The sequence below is a fragment of the Astatotilapia calliptera genome, chromosome 1, assembly GCF_964374335.1.
Source record: "Astatotilapia calliptera chromosome 1, fAstCal68.1, whole genome shotgun sequence".
NCBI lineage: Eukaryota > Metazoa > Chordata > Actinopteri > Cichliformes > Cichlidae > Astatotilapia > Astatotilapia calliptera.
Window position 1 is genome coordinate 7,972,883 of NC_137422.1, and position 12,801 is coordinate 7,985,683.

General features: G+C 41.7%; 1 protein-coding gene across 1 annotated transcript in view; it reads left to right on the top strand.

Annotated features, from left to right (window-relative positions):
- nav2a (neuron navigator 2a) overlaps positions 1-12,801 on the top strand; it is a 217,352-nt gene that overhangs the window by 139,139 nt on the left and 65,412 nt on the right. Inside the window, exons 2-4 of the mRNA XM_080304494.1 lie at positions 2-119; positions 3,671-3,723; positions 12,066-12,138. Coding sequence (XP_080160620.1) covers positions 2-119; positions 3,671-3,723; positions 12,066-12,138 — 244 coding nt within the window. The remainder of the gene's footprint in view (position 1; positions 120-3,670; positions 3,724-12,065; positions 12,139-12,801) is intronic.

Here is a 12,801-nt window from a genome sequence, read left to right on the forward strand (position 1 = left end):
GATTTACACGGACTGGGCCAACCACTACCTCGCCAAGTCAGGACACAAGCGTCTGATCAAGGACCTGCAAACAGACGTCACGGACGGAGTGCTGCTGGCTGAGATCATACAGGTCGTAGGTAAGGAAACCAACTTCTGATTCCAGGCCCTGCTGGAAGAAGCCAGCTCTGATCAAGTGACTGCTGGAGAAAAATGCGAGCCACGTCATTACTTGTTTAGATACGGCTGACCTTTACCAAATAAATGGTCGCTTGCAAACATCATCATTAACTACAAACTCATCTTTTGTTGAGGTGATACGATTAAACCATTTTACTCTATTATATAATGTAATATTGAACTATAAAGTAGATTTTGCAGCTGAAGTAGTTACTTCCACAAAGGACCAATAGTCAGGAGAAAAACACTATTGTTGAGGAAAACATTTATGAATTTATAGACAGTCAGTGAACTACAGTCTGTAGACTGGGAGAATGTATAGAAGAGAAAGGAGAACAGTTAGAAGAGTGAATATAAATATAAATCAAATAAATTTAAACTTTCTGAAGTTTGTGCTTTGCCTTGTCTCAGCTCTTTACAAACCAATGTCTTGTATTGTGTTTGTATTGTTAAGCATGTTTTTGATTCAGTTATGTTCTCAAAGAGTCTTATGATCCTAAATCAAATTAAGCAAGCTTATAACTCAACAGCAGCAGTTATACACAGTATGCAGCTGTTCAACCCACTGCTGATCGTCTGTGTTTTTGACCCATGCTCTCGTCTGTAAAATCATCATCATCATCAGCCTTGTCATCTTGTCTGGCCGTCCTCAGCCTGTCATTTCATCTGCCGGCAGCCTTGCAGCTAAAACAGGCAAACACCAGCTGACCGGTGATTCAGCATGTCAGTGACTCTGCTCCCTGCTCCTCCCCCGTGTCTCTGACCCAGATTCTGTACATTTTATGCTATGAAGACCTTTACTGTTCTCACACTACATCAGTTGTTGCATGTGATTGTGTTTTAAATTAGGTCATGAAGTCCATGCCTTCGTTCCTGAGCCTGGTTCTGCCGGAGGTTTCATTCTGTTAAAATTTAGTTTTTCCTTCCTGCTGTCGCCCAGTGCTTGATTATAAGGCCTTGTCTGATTGTTGGGGGGGGGGGGGGGGGGTTTCTCTATTATTCTAGGGTCTCTTACAATATTAAGCACCTTGAGGCGACTGTTGTTTTAATTTGGCACTATATAAAGCTGAATGAGCACTATAGGTCTTTTTGGGTTATACGAATCTTCGTCTGTTAAAAGGGTTCCAGGAAAATCCAGTTGTTTTCACACCTGTATGGTGACTAAAGAGCAAGGTTGGCATTATATTGCTTTGGGGATATGCACAAGCATAAATGCTGACACAAGAATGTGGAACTGTTCTAATGCTACTTTCCAGCCTGGATGTGGTCGTGTTTTTTATGATTTATTCTTATGAAAGTTTGATGTTTTGACTGGGTAACATGGGACCATGTCTTGCTCCTCTGTGTTTGTTCAGTTAGTATTAAATAATTCATTAGCAGTGAACCTGATTATGGAGCTCAAGAAATGAAAGTTTTGCTGAATTTTATAAGTGAAAGGTGGCTCTTGAGTTTCTGCATTGTGGAAAAAGTACCTGATGTTAATGCAATCCAGGCTGGCTACAGCTTTGCTCTCAGATTAAATCATTTCCAACCAGAGCCATCCATTCACCTGTTTTGTACCTCCTTTCTGCCTGCTGCTTCTTGTATCCTGGGAAAACCTCATGCCCACATAGTGTGATGAAACCAGAGCAGCTTGCTGGTGTTGGAACAGCCGTAAAAGTTCAGAGGCCTGGCCGGATATGACACCTGTTTAGCTATTTGACCTGCTTAGATTCAAGGTCAGGGTTGACTTTCACATAAGCCTCCAGATCGATTTCATCATCAGTTGTTTTTATGAATATTTCAGAGGGTAATCTGTCCGGTGAAATTCAACCAAAATTAAGATATGGCTTTGTCCTCTGTTTCTAGTCTTCTCCAGTAATCTAGCTGTTGTATAGCCCAGCTGCAGGAATGTGAGCTGTACATTTATTTGCTCAGTATTCACAAGATAAACTGTGTGAGTTTGTTTTTTAGTTTTAGTTTTAAGTGTGTCCCAAAATCACACAGTACGTGTCTCTTGTGGGTGTTGGTGTCTACAGTGTACAATTTTTAGGTAGCACACAAACCAAAGCCAACAGTAGTAGTGTTAAATCACTGATAGTCTTGTTAGCACTAAACTATTTTGGAATTGCTTCATGCCAAATTTTAATTCTCAGTATGAAAATGACGTGCTTTAAATGCACATAGAGAGAGGTAGTATCCAAATACATGCTGCAATACCAAGTTCATAAAAGTGAAAAACCCCTTGCCTTGAAGGTCATCTTGACCTCTTGAGCTCTTCCTGAGCCGCTGCTATTTCTAGATCACTTCCTATAAGTCTCCTTCTGACCACTTGTATGAGCACCCTGTGATTTCACCACAGACCTCAGTCTTGGGCAGGAAACAAACATCAACTGCTCTTTAAACCTGACCAGACTTCCGGGATCGGTGTCCTTCCACAAAGATCAGTAGGGCCACCAGGAGCATGCTTGCTCTTTTGGGTTTTACAACATTCACTTATCTTGCACCATGAATTTGTCCTTCATGGTCAGACTGTCCTGGTGCTTCAGTGTGAGAACAGAAACCACGAGACCTGCAGTGGATCCTGTTGTGCGCCATTGTGTGTACAAAATATACAACATGTTAAAAACAATTTTTTTCATCACCTGCTTCTTTTCCAAAGTTAAAATTCAGGCTTAAAGGTCATCATCTTAAGAAACAGTGAAGGAGATCCATAGACCTTCTGTAAAAGGAGTCAAAGCTTGACTCCTATGGAGCGAATAACAGCAGCACTACAAGTATAGCAGTGTTGCCCAAGGAGGACTTTAAAACGAGTATGGTTTTACATTTTTATGGGTGGAGTTGTTGAAGTTTCTAATTGCATGTTGACCTAATTGACCTGATAACACCACCAATTAACTAACATAAACTGAAAATTAAATCAGTTTTAATTCACAGTCCAAAGTGTATGGGAGCTATTTATAAAAGCCCAGTAATCCCAGGAGTCTTCGTCATTTCCACTAAAACTGAACACATTTCTTTCATATGTGAATTGTAAAACAAAACCATCCACTTCACTGGAAGAACAGTGTTTTGTGCTGCTGTATGGTGTAAAGGATGTGGTCCTGACATGTAGCTGCCCTCTAGTCTCCACCGTGCCTCCTGATGCAGGAGTCTGTGCTGTTAGCACAGTTGTCAGCTGTGAGCTGAGGGCTGTGTCTCAGCTGCTGTGGGCTGGGCCTTCTAATGGACGGGAGGGATTCTCAACACCACACACACACAGCAGCGCAACACTCCTGGTTGGGCCCCCAACGGCCCCGCTCCCATTTGCTATGACCAGATAGCATTTCATGTGTCAGCGGGAGGGGATAGGAAAGGAGGAGAGGGGGGATCCCAGTCACTGGCATGAACACCTCTGCTCTCTGCACTCAGCCTGTCACTGTCTGGGACACACACATCGGGATAAAGGAGAGGATTACATTAAGTGAACACGCCTGAAAAGAGGTCTCATTATCTCTTCTTTTGTCTCTCTGTCTCTTCTGTCTCTCCTCAGCCAATGAGAAGATTGGTGATATCAATGGAAGTCCCAAGAGCCGTTCTCAGATGGTAAGTGACCAACCAAGTTTGTTTTGGCAGAACGTTGAGAAATTTACCTGCGTGTTTGTGTGAAACAAACCCAGCTCTTTGAAGTCCCATCTGATCAACTTAAGTGGCCCTCGCTAGAAACTGCGGCACAGAAGTCCCTGGTAAATAGTTGTAGATGTGAATAGTTAGCCCATTTATTTTTACTTTTGTGGTATGGTGTGCAGTCATCCGTGAAACCTCTGGCTCAGACTTCTGGATTTGGCTCTCAGTTAAAAGCATCGCAAGCTTTGGTTTTGGGGCCAGTTTTGCCTCTTCATGTTACACATGATACACATCCAAAGAAGTCAGCATTCCTCACATCTTCAGGGGTAAAAGCAGATGGAGAATATGAGCACTGATTTTAAAAAAAGTTCAGAGCCAGTTACGATGTGTTTTTGTCTGCAGTGATAGTTAGAAGGTACATAGGTGGGATTGCCTTCTTGACACTGTTGGTGGCATTTTAGCGGTTTTACAGTTTAGTGCTCTCTGTGGGAAATGAACTGAGCATCTCAAAGCAGGGCTGCCCTCCACTAAATGCGATGGGTCATAAATTGGGACAGTGTGCCAGCTGAGGGGACTATTTCTGGCCACCAGCCAGACTACTGAAGCCTACCAAAGCACCAGAGAGAGAATGATGGAGACACCCATACACACCCATATTTAACAACTGAAAAGGAGGTGGAAGCACAGCTGATCCCTGAGCGTCACTGCACACACATACCCACAGTGGAGCCATATTACTGTACTTATGAGGGCATTCTGCTCTGACTGATTGTAGTTCTTCTTTAGCATTTGGTGGTGTTTTCATTTCATTCGTTTTTGATGGAGGTCACCTATGTCCTGCCATGTTATTACATTTATTTCAGAATTAATTATATATTAGAGAGCTTCTGTAAAATTCTGACCTTTAGTAGAGAGCGAGGGTTCACACTATGATGCTCATGGTACGCTCTGCATTTATCATTCCTGAAAACGCAGAGAAGGGGTTTGTCCACGCAAGAGCCAATTATTATTCTTCTCTTGGGGTTGCTGAGCATCACTGATTTGAACATGTTTTTCTGTCCGGCTGTGTTTGCGTGAGTAAGTTCATTAGAACCAGAATCAGTGAAACACTTTATATTAAATATAATGACCTAAGAAAAACATACATTAATTGCACATTGTTTGTTGCAGTGTTTATCCTGGACAAGCATTATAGGAACAACACCAACACAGAGTATACAAACTTTTTACATTTTTACAAGCGTTTGAAAACATTTATTAACTCCCACTGAAAATGGTCTCGACTCCATCTCCACTTCGCTATCAGTTAGGTCTTTCCCATTAGCCGTGATTACACCTGTTCTCCTGTAACTGAGCATCTTGAAATTTTGGTCTCCATGGTCTGGACGTCTCTGTGGGTTTCTTATCAACATCCTGTTTAGAGCTCTTTCACATCCAGCTCATGTGACACAGCAGCTTTTTCTTTTGCAAAGCGAGAGGATTGTAGCTTACCTCTGAGACAGAACAAGTGGTTCCAAATGGATGGTGTATCTTTTACGGTGTTGTGATTCTTCATAGACTCTGTTTGCGTGAAAGGAAATGGTTTGTTTCTCTGTTTTTATAGTGTTCATTCAGTCAGTGGGAATTGTTTAATGGAAAGCAGTTGTCAAAATCTCGCTTTAACTTTGCACGCAGACCCGCAGATGTTGCAGTATGTGCGCATGTTTGTCTATGTATGTGAATGTGATTGATTCTCTGTGTATAGTCTCAGTATTTGTGTCAGCTTTAGAACCGAATCTGAAGCATTCAAACAGCGCTAAGGGTAGGCATAACCGCAGCAATTATGCAGAATGTCTGCTTTGTGTATCGTAGTGCTGTCAAAACAAACACACACAGAGGTTCTGAGAGTTTATTTAGCAGAAGAGTGTTTAGAGGAGTGAGAGAGCTCTTTTTTTTAACCACACTTGATTTCATTGTTGAAAAAAAATCTGCTGCCCTTCACTAGTGCTTGACTCAAGCTCGGCTTCTGAATGAATAAAAATGGAAATAAGCTCCATCAGTGGGATAAACTGTAGTGCATTCACCTCACTCACCTGCTGCCTATCCGCACAAGTGCCTGTTTCTGTAACTGTCACATTCTTGTTGAAAGAAACCCCACTGGCAGATCATCCCTTTGCCACCCAGTCAGGCTCTGTGTGTTTGTGTGTGTGTGCGTGCGTGCGTGTGTGTGTGCGTGTGTGCGTGTGTCGTCTGCCTGCCTGTCTGTGCAGGTTTAGTCCAGACTGATGGTGTTGATTTGACAGTGAGCTGTTAAAACATCCCACGATGGCCCATCACATAGGGAGACACACAGACATGATTACATGGGGTGTCTCATTCAGGCGCCCACCTCAATGGGACACCCCCCCCCCCCCCCCCCCTCTGGTTGAAAGTAGTTTCAATTAAAAAGTAAACTGTTAGCAATTTTCAAAAGCCAGAATCACCGTATGAGATTCAAGATTCATGCGGCATGTTTCAAAACACAGATAAACCCATGGCATCCACATGATGTGTCCAAGATGTGAACACAGAGGGAGTGAAGGTGTGATTGTGCTGTGAAAGGCTTTCTGTCTTGATTTTATCTTTTAGGGAGCTGTTCATTTCCCCCCGTCCCCTCTGTTCTTCTTACTCTGTGTGCTGGACTGATTGGTTCTCACCAATCAGCCATAAAATAAAGAGGGTGAATTGAGGAAGTAGACTGGCAGACAGCCACACAGGTGGTTAAAACCAGCAGGACCAGGTGTTTAATGGACTTGATGAAGCATAGAATGAATGTTTATGTGCTCAACTGTCTGTACAATTGAGCTTTTCTTTATAATTCACTGCGTGTTTCACCTTCAGGTGTGGTTTAAGATTGGATTGTAGCAGGTGAGAAAGCACCTTACCCTGCAGTGTCTTTATTATGTTTTATTCAATCTAAAAATGTACACAGAATTGTGCTGGTGTGTCCATGGATGCTTATTTTTGATGTTTTAGCTGGTGGAGCTTTACACAGGTACACAGGGCAAGAACCAGAAGGTGTTGGATTAATGCTTAAACAGGCTGGTTAATGTTTGATCATAAGGCGTTACACTTTCTGTGTGCGTTTGAGAGAGAAATCCCCGAGTGTGTCAGCTGGTCAGAGCTCAGGTGATCACATGGTGGATTGGAGAGAATGAGCAATCAGAGTTGCTGTTGCTAAGATACCAAATATACCAGAAGCCAAATAATATTTTTCAGCCGGCACAGGCTTATTCACCCTGGAGATGTTGTGTCTTCCACATGACTTCTGCTGACCCATGGGCTGCAAAAGAAAGAGCACCTATAGCGGTGGGATAAAATAAGAGCGACGTTACCCTGAATAATGCAGTTCGGTTCAACTGTTCTCAATCAAAAGCTGCCTCCATATAATATTAACACTTTTTTCTGGTGCTGTGATAGAGAGGTAATCTTGTAATGTTCCACAAGGTATTTGTATTATATTGTCCAACCTTTGTATATACACTGTGTTCATTTGTGGCTTAACAATTAGTCTATTCATGGGAGATATGACACAGCAGTTTTTAATGGCTTTTTTTCCCAGGAACATTTAAACTTTGAAAAATGTGGCCTTTTAAGATGAAAGCCTGGGGGAATTTCAGTTTGTGTGGGTGCAAGCCGATGTTAGCCTGAATCAAAACCGTTTCAAAGGAACAATTAAAACATAACAGTCAACTTACAATAGCACAGATATCCTGATATGACTGCCTCAACTCTCAAACACAACAGTGAGTATGTAAAAATGAATTTTCAGATGGAAGAGGGCTCAGTGTGCTCCCTGTTACACCGACGTGTGTGAAGTTGCATCATGGTGTGTCTATTCATGCTGCTGCTGCGCCAGAACATTTCTGTTAAAAACTTGAGCGTACGTGGTTTTCTGTCAGAATAGAAAGAATTACTCAGGTACGTGTCAAAGTTCTGCAAGTGGGTGGCTAGATGCAATCCATGAAACATCCCGAGTGGGTGAAAGTGTGTGTGTGTGTGTGCGCGAGGGCACACACTGATGGATTTAACAACGCACAGTTACACACACATGCTGACACAACGTGTTGGCTCACAGTCTTAACCAGCCAGACTCTACAAGAACCAACAGTCAAAAGGTCAAATGACACGGAGCTGTCCGGAAACGAAGCTCGTGTCGTCACATCATAGGAAAAAGGTCCAATGCATCAAGCCAATAAGGTGTTTCTCTAAAATATAACATTTCAGCCAAAAAAAAGGTTCCTGCCTCATTGAAGCAGAAAAATGTAATTTGTTAACTGCTGTTTTGCAAAAAAATATGTGATTTCATTTTGTTACATTTTTTTTTCTTTTAGTGGGAAACTGTAATGTACCCAAACAGACCAGCTTCTGAATTAACTTCGACCGTTCATAGTTAGGGGTAAAGTAGGATATTTTATTGTATCAGGATTTTGATGCTCATAATTTCAGTTTTACTTCCAAATGAAGTGATGAAGTGTTTCAGACGAAACCACAGCTTTAACAGCTTACGGTCTCACAGTTTGCTGTAGTGATGTTGTGCTTTGTTCCCAGATCCCTGCGAATAGAAAAGCATACAGGTAAATGCAGAAGCAAGACTCAAATTGTGGTAAACTATAATCCTCATCAGAAGGCAGGTGTCAGTCTTAGAGTTCTCACATTTATTGTAGTACATCAATCTGGTTAAATCTTATAGCCTAGTTTTGGTCACTCTGATCTGCTGGTGCTCTGCTTTTATTCTGACTGGAAGACTGACATGTAAACAGTAAATGTAAGAGCCGTTTTGCTGCTTGTCGGTGAAATCCTGCTTCACACTCATAATACTCTTGCTCAAGCATACTCCTTCCCCCCCCCCCCCCCCCCCTCTCTCTTGCTCTCTCACTCTCTCACTTGCTCTCTCTCTCTGTCACTCTCACACACTCTCACACACACAAACACACACACACACACACACACACACACACACACACACACACACACACACACACACACACACACACACACACACACAATAGCAGCCCTGTGATGGGAGGAAATGTTTGTTCAGAGCACTGTTGGCCGGCTAGCCCTGCACTAACGCTGCCAGGAGCCGAGCAGAGCAGAGAGGTGACAGTGGCTCGGATCGAGGTGTGAAGCTGGGCAGAGGCAAACTGCAGGAACATGTCACACTTTCAGGCAGGTATGGGGCTTCCCTGCAGATTTGTTGTCTTATGCTGACAGTGAACGCTTTCTTGTTTAGAGGTGGGGGTTTTTCTGGTTGTCAGTAGATTCTCTTCTGTACCATATTAAATTTTGAGGCTATAGCTTACTGCCCTTTGGCAGCGTGGGCGCTTCGTATACACTTTTCCTTTCACTTCAGTGTGTCTGCAATCATTTATCAGCCGGTTATCTTGGTACAAAGTTTGCACAGAGCAGATTCATGAGAGCAGTGACCCAAAAAATAAAGTGGTGACAGACACAGACATTGCATTCCTCTTTCTTGTTGTTGGCAACGTTTTGCTAATCCAGTCAACAGTACTAACGTGATCATCCATATCAGTCATCCTTTAACCAATGCTGTTTCAGACATTTTCTTTTAAGCTGGATGATCATGTAGTATTTAGATTCCCGGCCAGCCTTAAACTAAGTTTAACTTCTATGACATTGGAACACTCTGCCTTACAAGTGTTACAACCTTTGATCCGATTCTAACTCATTAAATATCCTGAATGGACTAATCAGTGATATACAGTAATTAGAAAATATATTTAGTGGTCTGAGTAGGATTTCAGGCTACAGCTGATGTTCCGCCGGCTTTACTAAACTGTTTTTCCTACGCGTTTTAAATAGCAGTAGAGGTTTCAGCATATTTACCCTGACCATGACACTTATGACGGGGTGTCTCACTGAAGTATACATTCTGAGGGTTACTGCTATTTAAGCTTCAACTATAAAAGGCTGCTTACAAGTTTAGGCCCAAGGTATTAAAGAAGGTTTTCAACAAGTTTATTTTTAAGGACCCGGCAGTATTCAGAGAGGACCATAACCTGCATTCCTACTGTTCCTTAGTTTACTGCTGTCCTACGTTGAAGGACAGCATGTGCCAGCCCTGCTAACAGCTGTTTCCCAGGTCAGAGGTCATGGAAATGACAGCAGGGGCAGTGGTGCATTTTCAGTTCAGCCGATGACCTGAAGTCAGATGAACTCTTCACACACTGGCATGACTCAGATATTTTTGGAGCTTGTTTCAAACACTGAAAGCAATGAAGAAATTGTTATCAAGCCAGTATTATTGAAATAATACATCCAATATTCTGTTAGAGGTTGTAACATTATTGTGAAATTCATAGTATCATAGTAGCAAGTCTATCTGCTAATAACTAATAATTTGGCTCTAAGAGCAGTATGACTGTGGGGTTGACTGATAAAGGAGTGCTAGTAAGTCCTTCAGCAAGGAGTACTTCCTGCTCAAGTTTTTTGCTGCTGACTGACAATTACAGTAGCCTGGACATTCCACCTTGATGATGTTGCCCTTGTTCACATGCAAATTGAGTGTAATGCTGAAACTTTAATGACGTAAATGCTGTCCTCTACACCATCTTTGCTATCTGAGCTACACTATTGCACTGCGTAAAACACAAGAGAAGGAAGGAAAAGAAGTGAAGTACACCACAAAAGGGAATCCAAGTATTCAAACAAGTTACTTTGTAACATGTACCCCCAACTGCTGGTGGATGTAACTAAATGTGACATAGTACAGGATGGCAGCAAACTTAGTAGTAATTCTGTGGCTTCTGTGGTTTAGTAGTGCACTCATGGATTTACCTACAACATTTGCTGTCAGACATTTTTATATTTTTACAAAGGCAGATGTAAATGAGTTCGTCACCTCATAGCCGGAGACTTCCTAGCAGGAGAAGCACAGTGGGAGCTGTAGGTCAGGTTATATTTAGTTGGTGCATATTAAGTGTAATCATGTCATTAATCATTACTGTACAGGACCCTTCTGTTTGCAGCCCACACCCAGGCTCATTTACAAAGAACACAGTTCATATGTATTTAGGTTTGAAACCACTTGCGGTATCATTGCTGTGTATCTGTGCTCCCACCCTCTGCTGTAAAGTTCTATTGAAGCTTTCAGAATGATTTTTTGTCAATATATTGTTGCAGTGTTGCAGATTAGGCTCAGTGCATTAGAAATCTACTCTGTGAATAAATAGCATTCTGAAAAGATTCGGCCCCTCCCTAACCTTTGTGTACAGTTTAAAATTTCCACTTCTCAAACAGTTTTTATTGTTGATTAGTTGCTCTGCAGAGACTTCTACACAGCTAGTAACTCTGTGTGTAATATGAGAGATCAATGACTGTATAATACTGATATATCTTTTGTTGTACCCTGTTTGTTTGCTCCCCACCAACAACAACAGTTGGTACACTTTGATCGCACAGTCATTCATCAGATCTACCCTGCTTAATGACTTGTTTTATGCGGTTTACCTTACGATAAGGTGCGCCAGCCAGCAGATTCTGTGTATAATGGGTCACATGGTCTCTAAACAAAGCCTGTCTGCCTATCAAATCCTCTCACAGTCCAGTGACAGCTCAGCAGTCTGCTCATGTTGCCATGGCTGCTGTCATAGCAACTGAGTGACTATAGATGTTTGCTTCCTCACAGATCAAGTGATGTAAGTGTGGCTGGTTTGAATTCTGCTTTGGCTATGTCACTATGTGGTCCAATTTACTTCTCTAGTATAGCACAGCAATCTCTGTACATACAGACGCTCTCTTCTACTCTTCAGGACCAGTTCATACTTTTATATGTGCCAGAAACTTGTTGTTTTAGTGCCATTTGTTTGTTATAAATGCTGATATCCCAAATGTCACAAAACGCCTTTAAATGCAGTGCCGTGTAAACACTTAACACTCAGGTCTCGTCACATAAAACTTGCCAAAAAATTGTCATGATGACTTTTTTGCACGAATCCGAAGTTGGATACAACACATTATTGAATGATCAAAAAAAGCTTATTTTCCATCTTAACTGTTTTTGGAGTCATCCTACCTGTCAGATCAGTGATTATTAAATGATAAACGATCTGCAGTCCCAACAGTTCTATCATTGTCATTGATATTCAGCACCTCTATTTACTGCTTAAGATTTTGTGATGCCAACCTTTGCCTTATGTTGACTCCCCCAGATTTGTTATTGTTGTGAGAGCCATGCAAAAAGCTAATCAGTGTGGGTGCTCGTATTTCACCATGATGCAAATTTCAATGTAAATGTACAGTATGAAGAATCATGCAGCTGTGACTCTCTCTCTCTGTAGATTGAGAACATAGATACCTGCCTCAGTTTCCTGGCAGCTAAAGGAGTCAACATCCAGGGTCTGTCTGCAGAAGGTAAGCTGGAACCACAGATTTATTCTTTCACATGGAACATGAGAGTTCATCCTGAATCAAGCTCAGGCTTAGTTACTAAATAGAACTGATGCCGCAAGAAAGATAAAACCTCAGAATTGGTACACTCATTTTTAAAAAAAAAAAAATTTATTAGCAAGCTCTCTCCAGGAAACTCTGTATTAATGCAAATGAAAACATTCAGGGCTGATTTCACAACACATATAACTAATGTACCAGAAAGCTTACAATGGTACATAATGATGTTTAAATGTAGCTGTTGTCAAAAAAAAAGAAAGAAATTCACACAGGGAACTGAGAGACAATATTATTACTGGTGCTAATGCAAAGCTGAATCAAACAGCAGCATCCTATTACAGCAAGAAACACATGGGGTCCATTCACTGTTCTGTTAGGAGAACTTTGAGGTGTATCATCTTGCAGTTCAAGAACAATCCAGAAGGAGAGCTAAAGGCAGCAGAATTAGATAGAGGAATTAAGCAGAGTGTGACATATTTGAAATGTCAGTTTCAGATGGGGCTGACCATCTAAATAAGGCCCAGGGCCCAGAATCGGGCTGGCAAAGACATGCCAATGTTTCTCACTGGACAACTTTGGAAAGGAGGGGATAAATTTGGACTTTTAAATGGATTAATGCATTGTACA